Source organism: Erythrolamprus reginae, chromosome 3 (assembly GCF_031021105.1).
Source record: "Erythrolamprus reginae isolate rEryReg1 chromosome 3, rEryReg1.hap1, whole genome shotgun sequence".
NCBI lineage: Eukaryota > Metazoa > Chordata > Lepidosauria > Squamata > Dipsadidae > Erythrolamprus > Erythrolamprus reginae.
In genome coordinates this window covers 230,134,417-230,157,763 of record NC_091952.1, presented here as the reverse complement: position 1 = coordinate 230,157,763, position 23,347 = coordinate 230,134,417, and the positions used below count along the sequence as shown (strand labels likewise).

Sequence of the window (23,347 nt, the reverse complement as noted above, 5' to 3'; positions counted from 1 at the left end):
TCATACAGTGACTTTGTATTATGTGCATAATGAAATTGTGGCACATATGTATTTTATAATTTAACAGGTAAAAGAGATTGAAGTCATACCATTCTCTCAGTCAAGAGCTCACATTTTCTTATTCAGAATGTAGCAGAAAGTTCCCCTTTGCTTATGGACAGCCTGGCAGACTTTATTGATTCCACAATTGGTGGTGAATGACTGTTCTTAATTGAGAAAAATATTTATCTGGATAACGCCAATGAAAAGAGAAATACTGGCATGAAAACTAGTTATATGAGGTCTTTCCCTGCACAATGGTTCTTTGCACTTAAAACAGACTATTAAAATCTTGTTTGCCCAGTTTGGCTTGCCAGCAATTTGAATTGAATTATCTCCACAATCTCTTGCTTTCTCACTCTTTTTTCTCTGTTTTTAATTTCATTGTGTATGTACGTCATCAAAAAAGCACAGCAAAGAATGTTCCTTCTGCGCCAATTCAGGAAGCTCAAACTGCCCAAGGAGCTGCTGCAACAATTCTACAGAGGAATCATTGAGTCTGTCATCTGCACCTCTATAACTGTCTGGTTTGGTGCTGCAACCCAACAGGACCGACACAGACTTCAGAGGATAATCAGGACTGCAGAAAAAAGAATTGCTGCCAAACTGCCTTCCATTGAGGACCTGTATATTGCATGAGTCAAAAAGAGGGCTGTGAAAATATTTACTGACTCCTGGCATCCTGGACATAAATTGTTTCAAGTCCTACCCTCAAAACGATGTTATAGAGCAGTGTTTCCCAACCTTGGCAACTTGAAGATATCTGGACTTCAACTCCCAGAATTCCCCAGCCAGCATTTGCTGGCTGGGGAATTCTGGGAATTGAAGTCCAGATAGCTTCAAGTTGCCAAGGTTGGGAAACACTGTTACAGAGCACTACAAACCAAGATAACAAGACACCAGAATATTTTTTTCCCCAAACACCATCACTCTGCTAAACAAATAACTCCCTCACCACTGTCAAACTATTCACTAAGGCTGCATTACTATTACTATTAGTCTTCTCATAATTCCTATCAACCATCTCCTCCCACTTATGGCTGTATGACTGTAACTTGTTGCTTGTATCCTTATGATTTATATTAATATTGATAGATTTCTGTTTGCTTATTTGTACTCTATGACAATCATTAAGTGTTGTACCTCATGATTCTTGACAAAGGTATATTTTCTTTTCTGTATAATGAGAGCTATGCACCAAAGACAAATTCCTTGTTTGTCCAATAACACTTGGCCAATAAAGTATTCTATTCTATTCTATTCTATTCTATTCTATTCATACGCTCTCATTTTGCACTCATATGCTCTCATTATGTCTTAATTTTTATTTGTAATTCAACTTTGGGGTCTATTCTGAGCAAAAAGGCAACTTGAAAATTAATTTAAGAGTTCACACCTTCCCTTATGACTCGGAGTCAAGCCAAAGAAAAATGGCAACAGAGAAAAGTTCTTAAGCAGGAGTATTAAACTCAAGGTCCGGGGGCCAGATCCAGCCTCTGGGGTGTTTAGGTCTGTTCTGCCGGGCTCTCTGGTAGAAGCCTCCTGAAAATTCACGGGTACAAATTTCAGACACACACGTTTGAAAATTCAAAACAATGTCCTTTATCACAAAATTCAAAAGAGACAAAGCACCCTTTTTGTATTGCAAAGAGCACTCTTCCCAAAACAACCTTGTAGGCTGTACAAGTCCCTTAATCAGTCCTTAAGTACTTAGCTAGTAGCTGTGAAGAAACGTCACAGCCCTCCTTCTTCCCAGGAAGTGAAACACACACACACACTTTACTCTGCTTTGGTGTCAAAGGTGTGAAAAATCCACAAACAAAGTTCAGAAACAGCGAGGCACGATCCTGAAGAACTGCGATCAGATAATCTTCCACAACGGCCAAACTAGCACGCTGCTATTTATAGCAGCAGCTCTAATTACTGGAGCCCCACCCAAACACAGGTGGCCTCTCTTATCTCCTGTAATATTTCCTCAATTGGTCTCTCCGATGCATAAGTCTGCGCTTGCGTGGGTCTAACACTTCGTCATCCGAATCGACTGAAGATAATGGAGATTGGCTTCCTGGGCTGTGCGCCAAGCCCCCCTCTTCCAAGTCACCCCCACCTTCTTCTTCGTCCGAGGAAACTGTACTCCCTGACTCTGCCGGCAACAAAACAGGCCTAGCACATGTTGACGTTTCCCCTGCCTCCACCTCCACATTGCCAGGGGCAGGAGCTGGGCCAGAACCAACCACAACAAGGTCTGGCCCACGAGGCTGCCCTGCAAACAGCGAAGGACTGGGCCGCAGGCAGCCCTCCCTAGTTCTGTTTTCACTGGTAGAGGGTTGTAGGAGTTCGTCGCAACACAAAACGGAGCTTGGGAGTCTGTTTTCACTGGCAGAGTCCTTGGGCCACCATAGGCATCCCCGACACTAGTAGTGGGTTGCAGACAAAACGGGTGGGATCGGCGATCTGTTAGCGGAAAGGGAGATGCGCACACATCTCTGTTGTGACAGGTGCATGCACGCACCCACGCGAGATCTGGCTTCTGCACATCCGCTGGAAGTGAAATCTCATGCGTTGTTGCTCTTGCGCGCAAGATTTCCCCTATTTTGGTGGTTTTTTGCTTTTGTGCATGCGTGGAAGCAAACATTTTGGTGAAAGTCACTGAAATCTCGCACACATGCGCCTCCTCACGTGAGATTCAGCTTCCAGTGCATTGCAGAAGCCAAATCTCACGTAAGGATGCGCATGCCCGGGGCGCTCCGCTAGCGGCGAAAGGTAGGAACCCCTGTCTACCTGACACAAGTGACCTTGACCTGGTCACACTCACCATGGCTGCATCCCCCGAAGTCAAACACAACCCTGATATAGTCCCTCTATCTATCTATCTATCTATCTATCTATCTATCTATCTATCTATCTATCTATCTATCTATCTATCTATCTATCTATCTATCTATCTACCTTCCTACCCACCCACCCACCCACCCACCCACTCACTCACTCATTCATTCATTTAATTTGTATGCCGCCCCTCTCCGTAGACTCAGGGCGGCTCACAGCAGTAATAGAAAAACAATATACAATACAAATCTAATAATTAAAACTAAAAACCCATAATTTAAAAAACATACACACAACATACCATACATAAACAATATAGGCCTGGGGAAGTTATCTCAGTTATCTCAATGAAATAGAGTTTGACATCCCTGTTCTTAAGCAATGTTAGGGGACGTTGTCTTGCTCTCCATAAAGATAGAAACAGCAGCGCTGCCTCACCAGCAAAAGCAGGAAGAATTTTGACATAAAAAGGATAATCCCCCAAAAAAATTCAGTTGGCACCGGCAGCAAGCAGATTCAATAGCTGTTGTTTTGATCATTATGGATATGGTGGCAAAATTATTGCAGGCCAGGGATCTGAGTCACTGTTTTTAATCACTTACTAGCAATTTCTAGATGTCAATGATGACTGGTTAGATTCTTAATAATAGCCCTGAGCAACCAATTTCCAGAATAGCTTTTCTGAACCACCATATTTTTTGGAGTAGATTAGATTAGATTAGATTTATTGGATTTATATGCCGCCCCTCTCCGCAAACTCGGGGCGGCTCACAACAATAATAAAAAACAGTACATAATAACAAATCCAATGCCCACCAATCTAATTACAGTTTAAAATTAATAAATTCATAAAACAATCCCAATGTATATAAAAACAGACACACAGTCAATCAATCAATGGCAAAACAACATGGGCAAGGGGGAGATGTTTAGTTCCCCCATGCCTGACGGCAGAGGTGGGTCTTAAGGAGTTTACAAAAGGCAGGGAGGGTGGGGGCAATCCTAATCTCAGGGGGGAGCTGGTTCCAGAGGGTCGGGGCCCCCACAGAGAAGGCTCTTCCCCTGGGTCCCGCCAGACGGCATTGTTTGGTTGACGGGACCCGGAGAAGGCCGACTCTGTGGGACCTAACCGGTCGCTGGGATTCGTGCGGCAGGAGGCGGTCCCGAAGATATTCTGGTCCGGTGCCATGAAGGGCTTTATAGGTCATAACCAACACTTTGAATTGTGACCGGAAACTGATCGGCAACCAATGCAGACTGCGGAGTGTTGGAGTGATATGGGCATACTTAGAGACGCCCATAATTGCTCTCGCAGCTGCATTCTGCACGATCTGAAGTTTCCAAACACTTTTCAAAGGTAGCCCCATGTAGAGAACGTTACAGTAGTCGGGCCTCGAGGTGATGAGGGCATGAGTGACTGTGAGCAATGACTCCCGGTCCAAATAGGGCCGCAACTGGCGCACCAGGCGAACCTGGGCAAACGCCCCCCTCGCCACAGCTGAAAGGTGTTTCTCTAATGTGAGCTGTGGATCGAGGAGGACGCCCAAGTTGCGGACCCTCTCTGAGGGGGTCAATAATTCCCCCCCAGGGTAATGGACGGACAGATAGAATTGTCCTTGGGAGGCAAAACCCACAGCCACTCCGTCTTATCCGGGTTGAGTTTGAGTTTGTTGACACCCATCCAGGCCTCAACAGCCTCCAGGCACCGGCACATCACTTCCACCGCTTCGTTGACTGGACATGGGGTGGAGATGTACAACTGGGTATCATCGGCGTATTGATGATACCTCACCCCATGCCCTTGGATGATCTCACCCAGCGGTTTCATGTAGATATTAAATAGCAGGGGGGAGAGGACCGACCCCTGAGGCACCCCACAAGGGAGAAATCTAGAGGTCGACCTCTGACCCCCCACTAACACCGACTGCGACCGACCGGAGAGGTAGGAGGAGAACCACTGAAGAACAGTGCCTCCCACTCCCAACCCCTCCAGCCGGTGCAGAAGGATACCATGGTCGATGGTATCGAAAGCCGCTGAGAGGTCAAGGAGCACCAGGACAGAGGATAAACCTTACTTTGGGGGGGGAGGAAAATAGGGGAGAAAAATCTACCTACCAGATATTCATCTGGCTCACATCCTTAGTCTGTTCAGCTTCAGCATATTATTTTATCCCCTGTTTGGGCTGAAAAAACTTTTTTTCAGAGGGAGCAGGAATGAAAAACAAGCCTGCAAAGACTTAGGGCTGGAAAAACTGTTTCAGAGGGAGTAGGAATGAAAATGAATGCTGCAAGCCAAGAAGATCGTTAGCACTGCGTTAGGGCTGGAAAAACCTTTTTCAGGGGGAGTAGGAATGGAAATAAGTCTGCAAAGACGTAGGGCTGGAAAAAAACCTTCTTCGGAAGGAGTAGGAAACCGGGAACATCATTAGCACCTAGTTAGGGCTGAAGAAAAAAGCTACATCCGAAATATAAGACGCACCCAAAATTTCAGCCTCTTTTAAGGAGGAGAAAGGTGCATCTTATATGCCAAAAAAATATGGTATACAGTAGTTAACAAATATTCTATTTAGTGTGAAGGTCAGGGGTGGGATACATTTACCTTCCTTGCCAGTTTGCATCGTGTCGGAAGTCATGTTGGGGAAATTACCCTCTGTACATGCGCAGAAGCCTTTGCACATATGCAAAGGGTTCTTTGATAGGTGCTTTCAAGGACCGGCAACCAGAGGACTGGTTCGGGGGCGTGGCCAGATGGTCATTGCTGCTGGTTAGGCAAGCAGCGGCAATTTTCCGCTACCGAAACTGGTCTGAACCGGCAGCAACCTACCACTGATATAGGTGCATATACAGTGGTACCGCTACCTATGAACGCCTCTTCTTATGAACTTATCCAGATACGAACCGGATGTTCAAGATTTTTTTGCCTCTTCTCGTGAACCATTTCCCACTTACAAACCCGAGCCTCCGAAACTGTAACCGGAAAAAGTGGGGAGAAGCCTCCGAGGGGCCTCTCTAGGAATCTCCTGGAAGGAAACAAGGACTCCACCCTCCCTGTAGTTTCCCCAATCACACACATTATTTGCTTTTACATTGATTCCTATGGGGAAAATTGCTTCTTCTTACAAACTTTTCTACTTAAGAACCTGGTCACGGAACAAATTAAGTTCATAAGTAGAAGTACCACTGTACATGCTTTATTCTGAGTATATATATATTTCCCTTTATATAGTCCTCTTGTGTAGGTCCCTCTGATTTTCGTCATGAAGGTTTTATAAAGAGAAATGGGACAAAGTAATTCAAATGGAAATCTATTTGCAATTTGCTGATAACATTAAAGTTCTGTCCACACCCCAAAACTGAACACTGCCTCTCATTTGATGGTGCATTGCATTATTGTTCTTTTCAACTTATTCAAAAATTTTATTCCCCAAGGTCTGAATGTTATGTTAAGCAACCTTGTTCTTGCTTCTTCTGAGCTGTTGACAATACAATGGCTACCTGTGAGAGCTCCTGTTATAACAATTGGTTTGCAAGGGTGCCATATTGTTTCCTTGTCCTTGGCTAAAAACAGAATGAGAAGATTTACTGCCCATTCTTCTGGCGTGCTATTATAAAAGGAAGAAAAATGATGTGAATAATACATATAAGAAAACACTGTCAAGTATGGAAAGTTTGGGTGAGCCCATAGATCAAAATTTGAAAAATGGGAGAAATGTGCAAGTTGTAAACAATAGAGCTTTTGCTTTGCAATTAAGGTGGGCTGTAGTCCTGGAAACATAGCTAAGCTTAAAGTGCCAAGAACTTCCCAACTTAAGTGGGCATGAATCTATGTATATGAGTATGCAATTTTAAGGGAGAAAAACAGTTTATGTCGCCTTCTCAAAGTATAACATATGAAAGGTTTCCTTCCCTTATGGGAAGTGAAATATGAAGGTCATCAAAATGGCACTGTTGCAAAGATTTGTAACATATTTGTAGCACGTTTGTAATTGCATTGCAATGCAACATAACATTTCAAAAGTACAGTGGTACCTCATCTTACGAACACCTCTTCTAAGGAACTTTTCAAGATACGAACCCGGTGTTTAAGATTTTTTTGCCTCTTCTTCCGAACTATTTTCACCTTACGAACCCAAGCAGCTGCTGCTGGGATGAAAGGGTTTCTTTCCCCCCCCTTTTTTGAAGAAAGAAAAGGGAGGGGCAGCTTGGAGGAGTAAAGATTTTGCATGCTTGCAAAAGCACTGAAACGGTGTCTTTTTAAGAAAGAAAAGGGAGGGGCAGCTTGGAGGAGTAAAGATTTTGCATGCTTGCAAAGGAACTGAAAGGGTGTCTTTTGAAAAAAGAAAAGGGAGGGGCGCCCCCCTTGCCTTCCTTCCTTCCCACTCACCCTTTAGCCTAGCCTTGCTTCTTCCACCCGCCCCCTTTAGCTGCTCCTCCCTGCCCTCTGTTCGCCTCCCTTCTAAAGTTTGGGATTTTCCTGAAGGATTTGCACGCATTATTTGCTTTTACATTGATTCCTATGGGAAACATTGTTTCATCTTACGAACTTTTCACCTTATGAACCTCCTCCTGGAACCAATTAAGTTCATATGATGAGGTACCACTGTACACAGGTTAAAATATTTCTGCATTCTAAATTCTACCCTTTATGGCAAGCAAACCCATTTAGCAAGAGGCATCAGTGAATGTGATCTATTTACTCATTTCCACTCTAGGAATTCTGGGAATTGAAGTTCACAAGTCTTAAAGTTGCCAAGTTTGAAGACCTGTAGCGTAGGCTCTTGCTACCCAGGATTGCCTTTTCTAGGAGAATCCACCACTCAAAATGATTTGGAAAAGGTGCAAAAAAGGGCAACAAGAATGATCAAGGAAATGGAGCACCTCCCTTATGAAACCAGGTTGCAACGCCTTCAGCCTTGAAAGATGGCGTTTAAGAAGTGACTTGATCGAACTGTATAAAATCATGAATGGGATAAAAAAGGTGGTTAGAGAAAAAAATCTCTTCTCTATCATACAATACTAGGACTAGGGGGCACTCCCTAAAGCGCATAGGTAAGAAAGTGAGGACAAATAAAGGGAAATATTTCTTCACCCAAAGGATCATTGGTTTATGAAATTCACTTCCAGAAGAGGTCGTGACAGCTGTCCGCCTGGATAGCTTCAAGGTAGGAAGATTTATGGATGCCAAGTGTATTGGTGGTTATAGAATAGAATAGAATAGAATAGAATTTTATTGGCCAAGTGTGATTGGACACACAAGGAATTTGTCTTGGTGCATATGCTCTCAGCATACATAAAAGAAAAAGATACATTTGTCAAGAATCATGTGGTACGACACTTAATGATTGTCATAGGGGTCAAATAAGCAATGAAGAAGCAATATTAATAAAAATCTTAGGATATAAGCAACAAGTTACAGTCATACAGTCAACATGGGAGGAAATGGGTGAAAGGAATGATGAGAAAAACTAGTAGAATAGAAGTGCAGATTTAGTAGAAAGTCTGACAGTGTTGAATGAATTATTTGTTTAGTAGAGTGATGGCATTTGGAAAAAAACTGTTCTGTTCTTGTTATTGAAACAGATGTCCAAGTGCCGGCCTCTATGTTGGTTGAGGCAGGCAGGTTTCCCTTGGGTACCATTTGTTGGAGGTCAAGGGAAAGGGAGGGTCTTGCCTTCTCCTTCTGCTCAAGATCCCCATGGACAATTGGTGGGCCACTGTGTGACACAGAATGCTGGACTTGATGGGCTTTGGCCTGATTCAGCATGTTCTTATGTTCTTATGGCCAGGAAATTCGGTGGCTACCCATCCTAGAGAGATTGGGCGGAGGGGAAAGGGCGGGATGGGAGGATGGGAAGTCCATTTACATGGAGAGGGGTGGCATACAAATCCAATTATATAAATAAATAAATCAGAAGAGTTTTACTGTTGGGGGGTTAAATAAAATGTTGGTTTTTATCCTTTAAGAAACCAGTTGGGGATTTTTGTGAGTTTTAATGAACATAGCAGCATTTTTTAAATAAAAAAATTAATACTTACAATTGATTTTATGGATGTTTTAAGCCAGTGTTTCCCAACCTTGGCAACTTGAAGCTATTTGGACTTCAACTCCCAGAATTCCCCAGCCAGCGAATGCTGGCTGGGGAATTCTGGGAGTTGAAGTCCAGATAGCTTCAAGTTGCCAAGGTTGGGAAACACTGTTTTAAGCTACTGAGATAGGCCATGAAAGAGTTGCCTGAGTAGGCAGTATACAAATAATCAACCAGTCTGCTCTATAGTCTTTCTCAGCAAAACAATTTCACATTTATATCATCCTTTCTCATCGTATGCAGTCAAGAATATATTTGTCACCATCCACTTTGGTTCACTTTTTCAATTTTGGAATGCAAGAAAGTTACAGAAAGCTTTTTAAAAGGAGGCAGTTACCACAGACTTACTTCACACAGACTTGGAAATCAAGAAAAACAGAGATGAACAACAAACTAATGAGAAGACAAATTGCTTTTGTAACAATATTGAGATTAGAAACATTAAAAGTTTCAGATCCAATTTAAGGTATAAGTTTAGTCCGGTCAGACTGGTATTTTTAGGGATTAGGGAAGAATATTTTACACTTTTTCCAGAGAATCACTGTTATGGATGATTTTTTTCAAGGTTCGGAGACAAAAATAAAAAAGTCACTCTAATCAAAAAGATGAGACTACTTCAAGCTCTTGTTCAATCTGGAACAGCTTCTTGGAAAGAGATATCGGTTGTCAAGGATAATTGCAATAAACAACTCTTTTCTCTACACATGTTCAATTTATGTATACAATAAATATTTTTCTCATTAATGTCATTTTTCTGTGGCATTTTGGTTGGTGTTGAATAAATGTTTAGTCTTTTTTAAGTTTGTGTAAATATTATACATATATTTATATGTTTTTTTATGTCGGATCACCCTGGTATATTGAAGAAACGTCACAGCTCCTTTTTGCCTCTAGGCCCAACCCAGGACCATTTCAAGGCAGCTAATATATTCATAGCCGACAACTATATTCTGTATGTATCAAATGTTTTTAGCTGAAATTTTTAAAATTAAGGGAGACTAGGATGGTACCATTTCGGCCTTGTTCTGGCCTCATCAGCTAGCCAACATCCTTCCTTACTGGGATTCGATCTGGCAGCTTCTACCTTGTAAGGCAGAGAATTAACAATTGAGCCACCAGGCCTGATCCCTCCAGCTCTGTACCAGGGAGGGGCTATATGTTTTTTTATGTCGGATCACCCTGGTATATTGAAGGAACGTCACAGCTCCTTTTTGCCTGTAGGCCCAACTCTAGGTTGGGCCTAGAGGCAAAGAGGAGCTGTGACGTTCCTTCAATATATATATCTTCTACAATTATATATCTTATATATATATATATCTTCTACAATTACCCCAAAAACCAAATCAATGTTTGTTGCTTTAATACAATAATATGAGAGATGAGGTGACAAATACTTACCGCATCCATAAGCCCTTTTACTGTGGGAGATTTTAACATCAAAGCATCAAATACTTCATCCGCTTCTTTCCTCACATACAGCAGAACTAAAAAATAAAGAGCCAAACTTTGGAGAAGACGTTTAACAGTTCCACAAATGAATCATTTCCCTTGGACGGCAATTTCTTTCTTTCCACCAACTGACAATTGAAAGAAGCCAGACACTTCTATTAAAAATAAAACTATCACAGAAAATAAGTATGTCATGGGGCAAGAGGCAAGATTAGCTGATTTGGAAAGGGTGTCCCTTTTTCCCTTCCAAGAAATTGGGTTATGAATAGCAGCATTTCTTAAAACTTTTAGAACTTCCAATTCAATTCAATTCAATTCAATTCAATTACAGTGATACCTTGTCTTACAAACTTAATTGGTTCCGGGACGAGGTTCTTAAGGTGAAAAGTTTGTAAGACGAAACAATGTTTCCCATAGGAATCAATGGAAAAGCGATTAATGCGTGCAAGCCCAAAATTCACCCCTTTTGCCAGCCGAAGTGCCCGTTTTTGCGCTGCTGGGATTCCCCTGAGGCTCCCCTCCATGGAAAATCCCACCTCCGGACTTCTGTGTTTTTACAATGCTGCAGAGGAATCCCAACAGGGGAATCCCAGCATCGCAAAAACGGGCGCTTCGCTGGCAACCAAAGTCTGGAGGTGGGGTTTCCCAGCGAAGGGAGCATCAGTGAAATCGCAGCATCGCAAAAACACCGAAGCCCTCGAAACTCCATCTCTGGACCTCTGTGTTTTTATGATGCTGCGATTTCACTGAGGCTCCCCTCGCTGGGAAACCCCACCTCCAGGCATCCCAGCAGCAGCGGTGGGTTTGTAAGGTGAAAATAGTTTGTAAGAAGAGGCAAAAAAATCTTTAACCCCGGGTTTGTATCTCGAAAAGTTTGTATGACGAGGCGTTTGTAAGACGAGGTATCACTGTAATTAGATTTGTATGCCACCCCTCTCCGAAGACTCGGGGCGGCTCACAACAATGATAAAAACAATATTATAGTGGCACAAATCTAATATTAAAAGAAATAACTAAAACCCTATCATATTAAAACCAGACAACACATACATACCAAACATAAATTATAAGGAGCCTGGGGGAAAGATGTCTCAAATCCCACATGCCTGGCGGTATAGTTGGGTCAATTCAAGGTAGTTTGGCAGGGCCCAGGGGAAAAGCCTTTTCTGTGGTGGCCCCGGCCCTCTGGAACCAACTCCCCCCGGAGATTAAAACTGCCCCCACCCTCCTTGTCTTTCGCAAGTTACTCAAGACCCACCTGTATTGCAAGGCATGGGGAAACTAAGACGTCTCCCCCAGGCTTTTTATATTTCATGTTTGGTATGTATGCGCTGTATGGTTTTTAATTGTTGAGGTTTATATATATATATTTATTATTAGATTTGTCCCATTGTTACACTGTTTCTTATTACTGTTGTGAGCCACCCCGAGTCTTTGGAGAGGGGTGGCATACAAATCTAATAAATAATAATTATAATAATAATAATAATAATAATAATAATAATAATAATAGTTACATTGGAATTCTCTATAGAATTGAGTTCTTGAAATTCTCTATATTGGCTGGTTTGCCATCACTGATATCAAATGTACCAAACAATAACTAAAAGTTCCATTAACTTGTAAAGCAAATACTCAAATCTGATAAGAGTGAATTTTCTTTTTGTGATACAAGGGCAAAATAAGTAGTGGTAGTTCTCAACTTACAACAGTTTGTTTAGTGACTCTTCCATGTAACAACAGCACTGAAAAAAGTGACATGACAGTTTTTCACACTTATAATCTTTACAGCATCCCCATGGCTATGTGATTAAAATTCAGATACTTGGCATTCATTTATGGTGGCTGTTCTGGTCCAAACCTAGTGCTTTTCTTAGTCATATAAACTCCACACAAATGGATAAAACATACAGATTACATTTATTGTCTGGCGGGACCGCCTTCTGCCACATGAATCCCAGTGACCAGTCAGGTTCTACAAAGTTGGCCTTCTCCAGGTTCCGTCAACTAGACAATGTCACTTGGCGGGACCTAGGGGGAGAGCCTTCTCTGTGGGGGCCCCGGCCCTCTGGAATCAGCTCCAACCAGAGATTCGTACTGCCCCCACCCTCCTCGCCTTCTGAAAGAGTCTTAAGACTCATTTATGCTGCTAGGCTTGGGGCCATTAAATTCTTGCGCCCTGGCCAATGAACGTGTTGAGAGAATGTTGAGCGGATGGAATGACTGATTTTTTTAATGGTTTTTTTGGGGGGGTTTAGACTTTTAAATCTATTTCATTGGATCTAAGATATTGTATATTATTTATTATATGTTGTACGCTGTCCTGAGTCCTCAGAGAAGGGCAGCATTAAAGTTCAATCAATCCATCCATCCATCAATAAATAAATCCTCATAGACTTACATATTCAAGCTGAAGTTCTTCAGAGAAAATATTTATTTATTTATTTATTTATTTATTTATTTATTCATTCATTCATTCATTCATTCATTTATTGGATTTGTATGCCGCCCCTCTCCCTAGACTCAGGGCGGCTAACAACACTGGTAAAAACAACATGCGACAATCCAATACTAAAACAGCTAAAAATCCTTATTATAAAAACCAATCATACATACAAACATACCATGCATAAATTGTAAAAGCCTAAGGGGAAAGAATATCTCAGTTCCCCCATGCCTGACGACAGAGGTGGGTTTTAAGGAGCTTACGAAAGGCAAGAAGGGTGGGGGCTATTCTAATCTCTGGGGGGAGTTGGTTCCAGAGGGCCGGGACCGCCACAGAGAAGGCTCTTCCCCTGGGTCCGGCCAAACGACATTGTTTAGTTGACGGGACCCGGAGAAGGCCCACTCTGTGGGACCTAACTGGTCACTGGGATTCGTGCGGCAGAAGGCGGTCCCGGAGATAATCTGGTCTGGTGCCATGAAGGGCTTTATAGGTCATAACCAAAACTTTGAATTGTGACCGGAAACTGATCGGCAACCAATGCAGACTGCGGAGTGTTGGTAAAACATGGGCATATTTAGGGAAGCCCATGATTGCTCTCGCAGCTGCATTCTTGCATTATTTAGTCTTGTATGTATGCTGCCCATCTCCCAAAGGACTCTGGGCGGCTTACAACAAGTGCACATAAAACCCTTAAAAAAACAGTTCAGAACAAATATATTCATAATCTGTCCCATTACACCTAAATGAAAAGAGATTCATTTCTCCCATCTGTTGGCTGCTACATGGCCCTCTGTAAGACTTTAAAATTGCTGTTTGAGAGCATGGCACAATTACTCAGCTGCCTGTGCATGCACAGCAAGCCAAATCGCATGAGATTTCGGATATTTTTGCTGGGATTTTTGTTTCCGTACTGGAAATCTGTTCCTTGTGCCATTCCTGGGCCATTTCCACTGGCTGGACGGCTTCCCCCACCTTGGTCAGTCCTGATTATCATCAGTAAGTGAGGGCTACATGTAATTTACTTATAACATGCATTTATGTGATTTGGTGATATACCATGGTTTTTAGGTTTTGAGCCTATTTCTCAACTACCGTATTTTTCAGAATATAAGACGCACCTTAGTTTTGGGGGAGGGAAATAGGGAAAAGAATCTGCCTACCAGATATTTATCTGGTTAGTGTCCTTAGTCTGGTCAGCTTCAGCACATTATTTTATTCCCCTGGTTAGGGCTTTAAAAATAACTTTATTGGGAGAGAGTAACAATGAAAGAGCTTGCAAGTGGGTAAGAGCTGGGAACATCGTTAACACCTGATTAGGGCTCTAAAGAAACATTTGGAGCAAGTTAGAGCAATGGAAAAAAACCCTGCAAAGACTTAGAGCTTGGAAAACATTCTTTGCAGAGAGTAACAGTGAAAGAACTTGCAAGTGGGTAAGAGCTGGGAACATCGTTAGCACCTGATTAGGGCTTAAAAAAAACATTTGGAGCAAGTTAGAGCAATGAAAAAACCCCTGCAAAGACTTAGGGCTTGGCAAAAAATATTGACATTAATGAAAGAACCTGCAAGATAAGAGCTGGGAAGATCCTCAGCACCTAATTAGGACTGGGATAAAAAACTTTTAAAAAAAACTACATTCAGAGTATAAGCCTCTTTTATGGAGGAAAGAGGTGTGTCTTATACGCCAAACAATACGGTATGTCCCAAACTCTAACCAAACTTCCAAAAAGCTTCCAAATGTATTGGACTATCATTTGCATCTTCTGGGGAACTGCTACTCACTACATCTTGGGGGACTCCAGTTGGGAAAGTGCTGTGTATTTTATGTAGTTGATCATCAGTTGCTGGAAGGAAATATAAGACGAAGACAAATATAAGACTAAGAACAAATAAATACCTTTTTTTGCTCCTTCTTCTTTTATTTGTTTCAATGGTGGTGGAGCAAAGTCCTCTTCAACTGTGCGGAATATCCGTTTAGCTAGAATACTGCCACTGCGTAGAAGAACAAAAAGAAACAGATATGTAAATTAATCAAGACACAATAATTGTAAGGATAAGGAATGGCAGAGCCTGGGGGGCAGGGTCAAAAGAGGAATCAGCCTAGGACGGTGATGGTGAACCAATGGCATGGGGGCCACAGGTGGCACGTGGAGCCATATCTGCTGGCACACAAGCTGTTGCCCTAGCTCAGCTCCACCGCCTGCTTCCGCACGAATCCCAGCGACCGATAAGGTCCCACAGAGTTGGCCTTCTCCGGGTCCCGTCGACTAAACAATGTCATTTGGCGGGCCCCAGGGGAAGAGCCTTCTCTGTGGTGGCCCCAGCCCTCTGGAACCAACTCCCCCCGGAGATTAGAACTGCCCCCACCCTCCCTGTCTTTCATAAACTACTCAAGACTCATTTATGCCGCCAGGCATGGGGGAGTTAAGATATTCCTCCCCCCTAGGCCATTACAAGTTATACATGGTATGTTTGTGTGTATGTTTGGTTTTATTATAAGGGTTTTTAGTTGTTTTATTAATTGGATTTCTACATGCTGTTTTTATCATTGTTGTTAGCCGCCCCAAGTCTGCGGAGAGGGGCGGCATACAAATCCAATAAATAATAATAATAATAATAATAATAATAATAATAATAATAATAAAAAATAATTGTGCATGTGTGTGCCGGCCAGCTGATTTCTGGCTCACACATAGGCTCTGGAGGGCATTTTTGGCTTCCAGAGAGCCTCCAGGAGGATGGGAGCATTTTTACCCTCCAAGGAAGCCTTTGAGCCTGGGGAGGGCGAAACACGAGCCTACTGGGCCCACCAGTAGCTGTGAAACAGACCATTTCCTACCTCCAGAGGGCCTCTAGGGCTGGTGGTGGAGGAAACTGTTTTTGCCCTCCCCAGCCATTGAATTATGGGTGTGGGCACTCAGGGAAGTACGATAGCGTGCGCCCACCCTCTTTTGGCACCCAAGGGAAAAAAAGGTTCACCATCACTGGCCTAGAATCGTTGTGTAGTTACCAACAGACTAAGTCCAAAGTCCCTTGAACTCTTATCTAGTATCAAATTAGTGCTTTTAGTTTAGTAGATGGGCATTTGCATGGACAATAAATCAGTTTAATTGGAACTTCCCATGTGATCCTGTTCTTTTGTATCCTCCTCATTGTTCAGGGAAAAACTGCTGATCAAGATTAACTAAAGATAAAATATCCATCCAATGGAGTTTCCATGAAGCATACTTTTTTGAAAATAAAGAAATAAGCACCTTTACACTAACTAAATCTCATGTCAATGTATTTGATAGGATTTAAATCCTTCTTGCTGTAGAATGTATATTGATAGATATCAAGGCAAAAGCTGCAGAAAGCATTATGGATCTATTCTCTATGCTGCTATTTTAATTCTCTTTATGACTTGAGGGAAGGTATCAGGCAAGGTCATTTCAGTATAGTATTTGCTCACTGTTTAAAACATTCAAAAGGTAGCATTAATTCTGACATATATCCTTTGGCTTTCTCGCCAAATTCCAGCTAATTATTTCCATCAAACATCATGTTATAATTTCATCCAGACGTATTAAAATGCAATAAACATAAATCAATTAATTGTTCACAGAAAAAAAAAATCAAGATCAGCCTGTACAGTGAAATTATGAAATCATAATTTTGGAAGAAAATGCTAACACTTTTGATAGGCCTGTTCTAAGAACAAGGTACTGTTAATTCCATGGGGCATAATGCTGATGCATTATCTAAACTAACAGCTTGAGGAGTTATGTAAGATACTAGGCACAAAAAAAGTTAAGACTATAAACCACTTTTGTGCTTATACATACTAACAAAACTGGATCTCTTGGGAACTCAACTTCCATTTGTTTATTTAATATAATTTACAGGCTTTCTGATTTCAAATTTCTCTGAGCAGCTTATGCTTCAAAAGCAAGAAACACTAAAAATTCAAAAGCAGATAATAGATGCCAAGGGGGGAAACATTATACAGTGTTCCCTCGATTTTCGCGGGTTCGAACTTCGCGAAACGTCTATACCACGGTTTTTCAAAAATATTAATTAAAAAAATACTTCGCGGTTTCCCCCCCTATACCACGGTTTTTCCCGCCCGATGATGTCATATGTCATTGCCAAACTTTCGTCTGCCTTTAAAAAACATTTTTAAAAATAAACTTTATTAAATAAACATGGTGAGTAATAATCTAAATGGTTGCTAAGGGAATGGGAAGTTGTAATTTAGGGGTTTAAAGTGTTAAGGGAAGGCTTGTGATACTGTTCATAGCCAAAAATAATGTATTTATTTCCGCATCTCTACTTCGTGGAAATTCGACTTTTGCGGGCGGTCTCGGGACGCATCCCCCGCAAAAATAGAGGGAACACTGTACATAACAATAAAGGATGACCTACAGCAGGGTATCAAACTCACGGCGTCACAGTGTCATCATTGACGTATCAGGACTTTCCCCTCCTTCGCCAAACCAGGTGAAGAGGTAGCCAGCATGTGATGCATATGGCCCGTGGGCCGGGAGTTTGATAGCCCTGTTGTTCTTAAACAACTGTTTCACAGGGGTCACCTAAGACCATGGGAAAAGACAAATTTCCCATGGTGTTAGGAACTAAAGCTTCTATTCTGGTGCCTTGGAACATATTTTCACAATCCGACCAATCAGGTGTTTACAGTGGGAGTGTCCTTCTGACCTTCCTGCTAATCAGCTTAAAGCTCTGTTGGGAGAATTAGTGCTAGACTTATGGTTGGGGGTCACCACAACATGAGGAGCTGCACTAAAGGGTCGCGGCATTAGAAAGGTTGAGAACCACAGCCGATCACATTGTTTAATTGTGGGGAGCTGTTTCAATGTTATTCATGGATATGAAGCCGTTTCTACTCTAAAGGTCAAGAAAGCAGGCAGGCAGGTCACAGGAAGGTAAGTGGAGCTAAGAGGAAATTCCAACAGCCACTGAGCTCCAGATGATTTACAAATGATTATTTTCACAACGTATTTCACAATTGGCAAGCTAAACTGGATTTTTTTTTAATGTGCATTATTCAAGTTCGAAAAAATTTGTTAAGTCTTCTATTAATGTGGAATTTACTTTGCCCCTGCTTCAAATGTCCTGGCATGGTTGGGAGTTTTAAATCATACCTAGCCAAAACTATATGCTGTGTGTGTATACAGATTATGATACTAAATACAGTGGTACCTCTACCTACAAACGTCTCTACTTATGAACTTTTCTAGATAAGAACCGGGTGTTCAAGATTTTTTTGCCTCTTCTCAAGAACCATTTTCCACTTACAAACCCGTGCTTCCGAAACTGTAACTGGAAAAGGCAGGGAGAAGCCTCTGTGGGACCTCGCTAGGAATCTCCTGGGAGGAAACAGGGCCGGAAAAGCAGGGAGAAGCCTCTGTGGGGCCTCTCCAGGAATCTCCCGGGAGGAAACAGGGGCGGAAAAGGTGGGGAGAAGCCTCCGTGGAGCCTCTCCAGGAATCTCCTGGGAGGAAACAGGGGCGGAAAAGGCAGGGAGAAGCCTCCGTGGGACCTCTCTAGGAATCTCCTGGGAGGAAACGGGTGGAAAAGGCGGGGAGAAACCGCCGTGGGGCCTCTCTAGGAATCTCCTGGGAGGAAATAGGGGTGGAAAAGGCGGGGAGGAGCCTTCATGGGGCCTCTCTGGGAATCTTCTGGGAGGAAACAGGGCCTCCACCCCCTCTGTGGTTTCCCCAATCGCACGCATTATTTGCTTTTATATTGATTCCTATGGGAAAAATTGCTTCCTCTTACAAACTTTTCTACTGAAGAACCTGGTCATGGAACGAATTAAGTTTGCAAGTAGAGATACCACTGTATCAGATCATTTCTACTTCCCTTTCCCCTAGGCTTATAGAATTTATACATGGTATGCTTGTATGTATGAGTGGTTCTTTAAATTGGGTTTTTTTAGATTGTTTTATTATTAGATTTGTTTACATTGTCTTTTTACATTGTTGTTAGCCGCCCCGAGTCTTCGGAGAAGGGCGGCATACAAATCTAATAAATACAAATACAAATACAAGAGTTTTGATTTGCACTAGAATGTTCACGTTTATACTTATATTTTGTATAAGGGATTCTTAGTTAAAAAATGTATAGTAAAGCTCATACCCTTCTCGTTCGTCATCGTTGTTATAATAAACCTGCAAAAAAGAACAAAAAACAGATTTATAGTTTTGGTGTTTCCAGGAAATCAAGGAAGAGGCCAAGCCATGAATTTGCTCTTTTTCACATAAATCAGTTGCTCATTTTGTTCTGTTTTGGCATGCCCCGTTCATTTTTAGAGGACCGGTGGGAAAAAAAAAAATCTCTGACAGGTCATGTCTGTTCATTCTTTAGAATTCTTCCATTCTCTGTTGCTTGTTTGAATTAAACAAAGCCAGGTAAACACAGTTGGTTTGTCTGCCAAAATGTAAACTGATGTGGAAAATACGGATAGGATGAAATTCTTCTCTTTCTCTCTGTATTTCCTGCCATCCTGGAAGAGTCAACACCCTTTAACTCTGCGGAGAAGATGTGGCTGTGCTTTAATGTGAAAAAAAAATGGCTTAAGAAGAATTTTTTTCAGCCATATTTGACTTGATGCTAGGGATCAAATTTGACATTTTAATATGAGGAGGAAGACACGTTTTTTTTCTGGGATGGGGCAGTGGTGAGATTTAGACGGTTTCGGCTGGTACAGGCAAACAGATACAGTGGTACCTCATCTTACGAATGCCTCTTCTAACGAACTTTTCAAGATACGAACCCGGTGTTTAAGATTTTTTTGCCTCTTCTTCCGAACTATTTTCACCTTACGAACCCAAGCAGCTGCTGCTGGGATGAAGGGGTTTCTTTTCCCCCCCTTTTTTGAAGAAAGAAAAGGGAGGGGTGGCTTGGAGGAGGAAAGACTGCAGAGAACAGCCACAGACACTGAAAGGTGTCTTTTGAAGAAAGAAAAGGGAGGGGCGCCCCCCTTGCCTTTCTTCCTTCCCACTCACCCTTTAGCCTAGCCTTGCTTCTTCCACCCGCCCCCTTTAGCTGCTCCTCCCTGCCCTCTATTCGCCTCCCTTCTAAAGTTTGGGATTTTCCTGAAGGATTTGCACGCATTATTTGCTTTTACATTGATTCCTATGGGAAACATTGTTTCGTCTTACGAACTTTTCACCTTACGAACCTCCTCCTGGAACCAATTAAGTTGGTATCATGAGGTACCACTGTAGTTAAATTACTGGCTTGTTCCTCCCCTCCCTAAGCTGCCCCTTTCGGGGGTCCCCACACACTGCATTTTGGCTCACAGGAGGCCTCCTAGGCCCAAAATAAGGTGTGTGTGTGTGGGGGGGGGTGCGGCACAGCCTTCTCACGGACCATGCTCACTTCCAGGAGGCTGCAGAAAGGCCTATTAAGCTCAAAATAGGGCACTGGGGGGATGCAGCATGGTACTCTCCCCCAACATGGTCCGTTTTTGCTTTCAGGAGGCTGCAGGGAGGCCTATTAGGCCCAAAATAGGACACAAGGGGAGCGGCATCCCCTCCCCACAGCTCATTTTTGTTACCAGGGTGGTACCGGCTCCAGGAGATTGCGGAGCGGCCTCCTAGTCCCCAAATAGAGTGTATGTGGGGATGTAGTGCAGCCTTTTCACAGCCCATTTTCACTCTCAGGAGGCTGCAGAAAGGCCCTTTAAGCCCAAAATGGGGCACTGTGGGGTTCCCCCCCTGGTCCATTTTTGCTCTCAGGAGGCTGCAGGGAGGCCTATTAAGCTCAAAATAGGGCACAAGGGATGACATCCCCTCTCTTACAGCTCATTTTTGTTCCCAAGGCGCTACAGGAGGCCTAGTGTTCCCTGTCACACCCCTGGCCATGCCCACCCAGCCAGTCATTAGGGCAAAGAACTGGTTGTTAAATTATTTCAATCCCATCACTGGACAGGAGTCACATTTGTCCTTGGGGGACCTGAGGAACAAAGGATGCAATAAAATTGGTAATTTCTGCTAATTGTGTGCTGAGAAAAGTTTGCGACCGCTTCCCTTTGAATTTCTTTATAAAAAGAGAGTCACGATCAAAGGAACCTTAAACTCTCAGCTTTTCTTTTTCCATTTCAGAAAATATTTTTTTCACTGACAGTAATGCTGTTAATACCTATTAAATAACAGTAGATTAAAATAAATATGAAACTTTTGTCCTTTCTCTTTTAAATGTGGTTATGCTGAGAAAAAGTGCTAGATTTTGATAGCTCAACTCTTAGCTCTGTTCAGTTAGATTTAATTTTAATTCCGATCCACATCTAAAGACAAGTGGATGTGTGTGGCATACTGAAAGTTCTCTGTTCAATCTTTGGCAACCAGATAAAATAATGCCATGAATGAGCCTTTGCAGATTGAAGATAGCCACTGCCATTACCTAATATGCTCTACTGGCTTAGTTGGTCAAATAATGTGATCTACTAAGAAGACAGCTTCAACTTTACATCAGTGAACTCCCAAAAGTTATTTACACAGAATGGATCATGCTCAATTATTTCCGGGAAATAGAGGATGGACCAAACCACCGAGAAGTAGGATAGACCTTCACATTACCTGGTTTCTTACCTGCCCAGCTCTTTGGAGATTGCCAAAATGAACATCCGGTATGAAAAGAACAGGTTGGGAATCCAGGTCAGCCATAGTTTTAAAATAGGTGATGTCACTCTTCTTTTGGAGAGGCACAGGCGTCAACTTCCCTTCAGTAGTTCAGGGAAAATGGAAGAAAAGGTAATTGACTGGGTAGACATTATCAGCATCAGAATCAGCACTTTATGGACCAGTGATGGTGAACCTATGGCATGCATGCCACATGTAGCACATAGAGCCATATCTGCTGGCACATGAGCCGTTGCCCTAGCTCATCTCCATCGTGCATATGCCCACCAGCCAGCTGATTTTTGGCTTGCATGGAGGCTTTAGGAGGACACTTTAGGTTTCCAGACGGCCTCTGGGGGCTGTTTTCATTCTCTCCAGGCTCCAGGGAAGCCTCAGAGGCCAAAAACGAGCCTACCAGGCCCAACAGGAGTCAGGGAATGGGCCACTTCCAGCCTCCAGAGGGCCTCTGCAGGAGTGGGGGAGGCCATTTTTGCCCTCTCCAGGTATTGAATTATAGGTGTGGGCACTCTCATATATGTGATAGCCCGAGCGTGCACACTTTTAGCCCCCGAGGGAAAAAATGTTCACCAACACTGGTATAGACCAAGAGAAAAAGTTTGCATCCTCACCATTAGGGCAAGCTGGCTGAGAAACTGGGCCTTTCGATTTCTTCCTGTTTTGCTTTCTTTCTTCATCCCGGATTTTCCTTTCGGCTCCCTGTGACAAGAAGCACAAGCTTTAAAGTAAGTGGCTGTTCTGACCAATTTCACACGATAATGACAATAAAGGCTATGCTATACTGTAGAGGAATGTGCTTATTCTAGTTGCGATTGTTTTGGGGTTTGAACACTGTTCTGATTAACAGTTTTTGAAAGATTTATGTATTATTTATTTTATTTTATTTTATTTTATTATTTTATTTATTTTATTTTATTTTTATTTTTTTATGGGTCGCCCTTCTCCAAGGACTCGGGGCAGCTTACTATGGTATTTCTGATTTTCTTTGTGTTCTGAGGTGTCCACCATGGATGAGGACCAAACTATCTTCAGGACCGTCTCTTGCCGCATACCTTCCAGCAACTGATTTGAGCCCACATGGTTGGACGGGTCCCATCGACTAAGCAGCGCCGGTGGGCAGGGCCCTGAGGGTGGGCCTTCTCTTTGGTGGCTCTTTGGAACCAACTACCACCACCACTCCCGAGGTTCGTACTGCCCTCACCCTACTGGCCTTCCAAAAAGCCTTGAAAACCTGGTCACACTTGGTTTGTTGGCATAAGAGCCATTCCCTGGAAATTCTAGGGCTGCAAGCCGGACTGAAAAACCAGCTCAACCACCGCCAATAATAATCCTAAACTGTTTCAGTACAGTCACCTAGAGCAGTGTTTCCCAAACTTTTGACATATGTATACCCTTCTATAATTTTTGTAACACTTAGTACCCCTCATAAAAAAAAATGGATGTATTTTAATAACAATCAAAGTACAGTATATTTATTTTTTCTTTTTTTGTTACATATACAAAATAATAAACGAAAAATAAAATTATTCATAATAAAATATAAATAAAAGTTATACTATAAATAACATTTATTTGGATCAATGAAAAGGATGAAATTGTGCTGAAATGATAGATTGTCATAATTTGGTTCCCTGGTTGTTAATTTTAATCTGAGATGCGATTCCACGTCCAGTAGTCTGTTCCTCCTTTTCTACTTAATGTCTACAAATGCTGAAAAAGCAACTTCACATAAATATGAAGTTGAAAAAGGCAAGATGTATTTCAGAACTTTTTCTGAACATGTACCCCCACCAAACTCTTCCTATACCCCTGGGGGTACACGTACCACACTTTAGGAAACACTGACAAAGAAGTTGAAC

At 42.4% G+C, this 23,347-nt stretch overlaps 1 protein-coding gene across 1 annotated transcript in view; it reads right to left on the bottom strand.

Moving 5' to 3' along the window:
* The window catches only part of GRHL2 (grainyhead like transcription factor 2), a 132,995-nt gene that overhangs the window by 14,678 nt on the left and 94,970 nt on the right, over window positions 1-23,347 (bottom strand). Inside the window, exons 10-14 of the mRNA XM_070748148.1 lie at window positions 22,100-22,187; window positions 21,441-21,571; window positions 18,985-19,016; window positions 14,744-14,838; window positions 10,353-10,438 (exon numbers count right to left, since the gene is read on the bottom strand). Of these exons, the coding sequence (XP_070604249.1) occupies window positions 10,353-10,438; window positions 14,744-14,838; window positions 18,985-19,016; window positions 21,441-21,571; window positions 22,100-22,187 (432 nt within the window). The remainder of the gene's footprint in view (window positions 1-10,352; window positions 10,439-14,743; window positions 14,839-18,984; window positions 19,017-21,440; window positions 21,572-22,099; window positions 22,188-23,347) is intronic.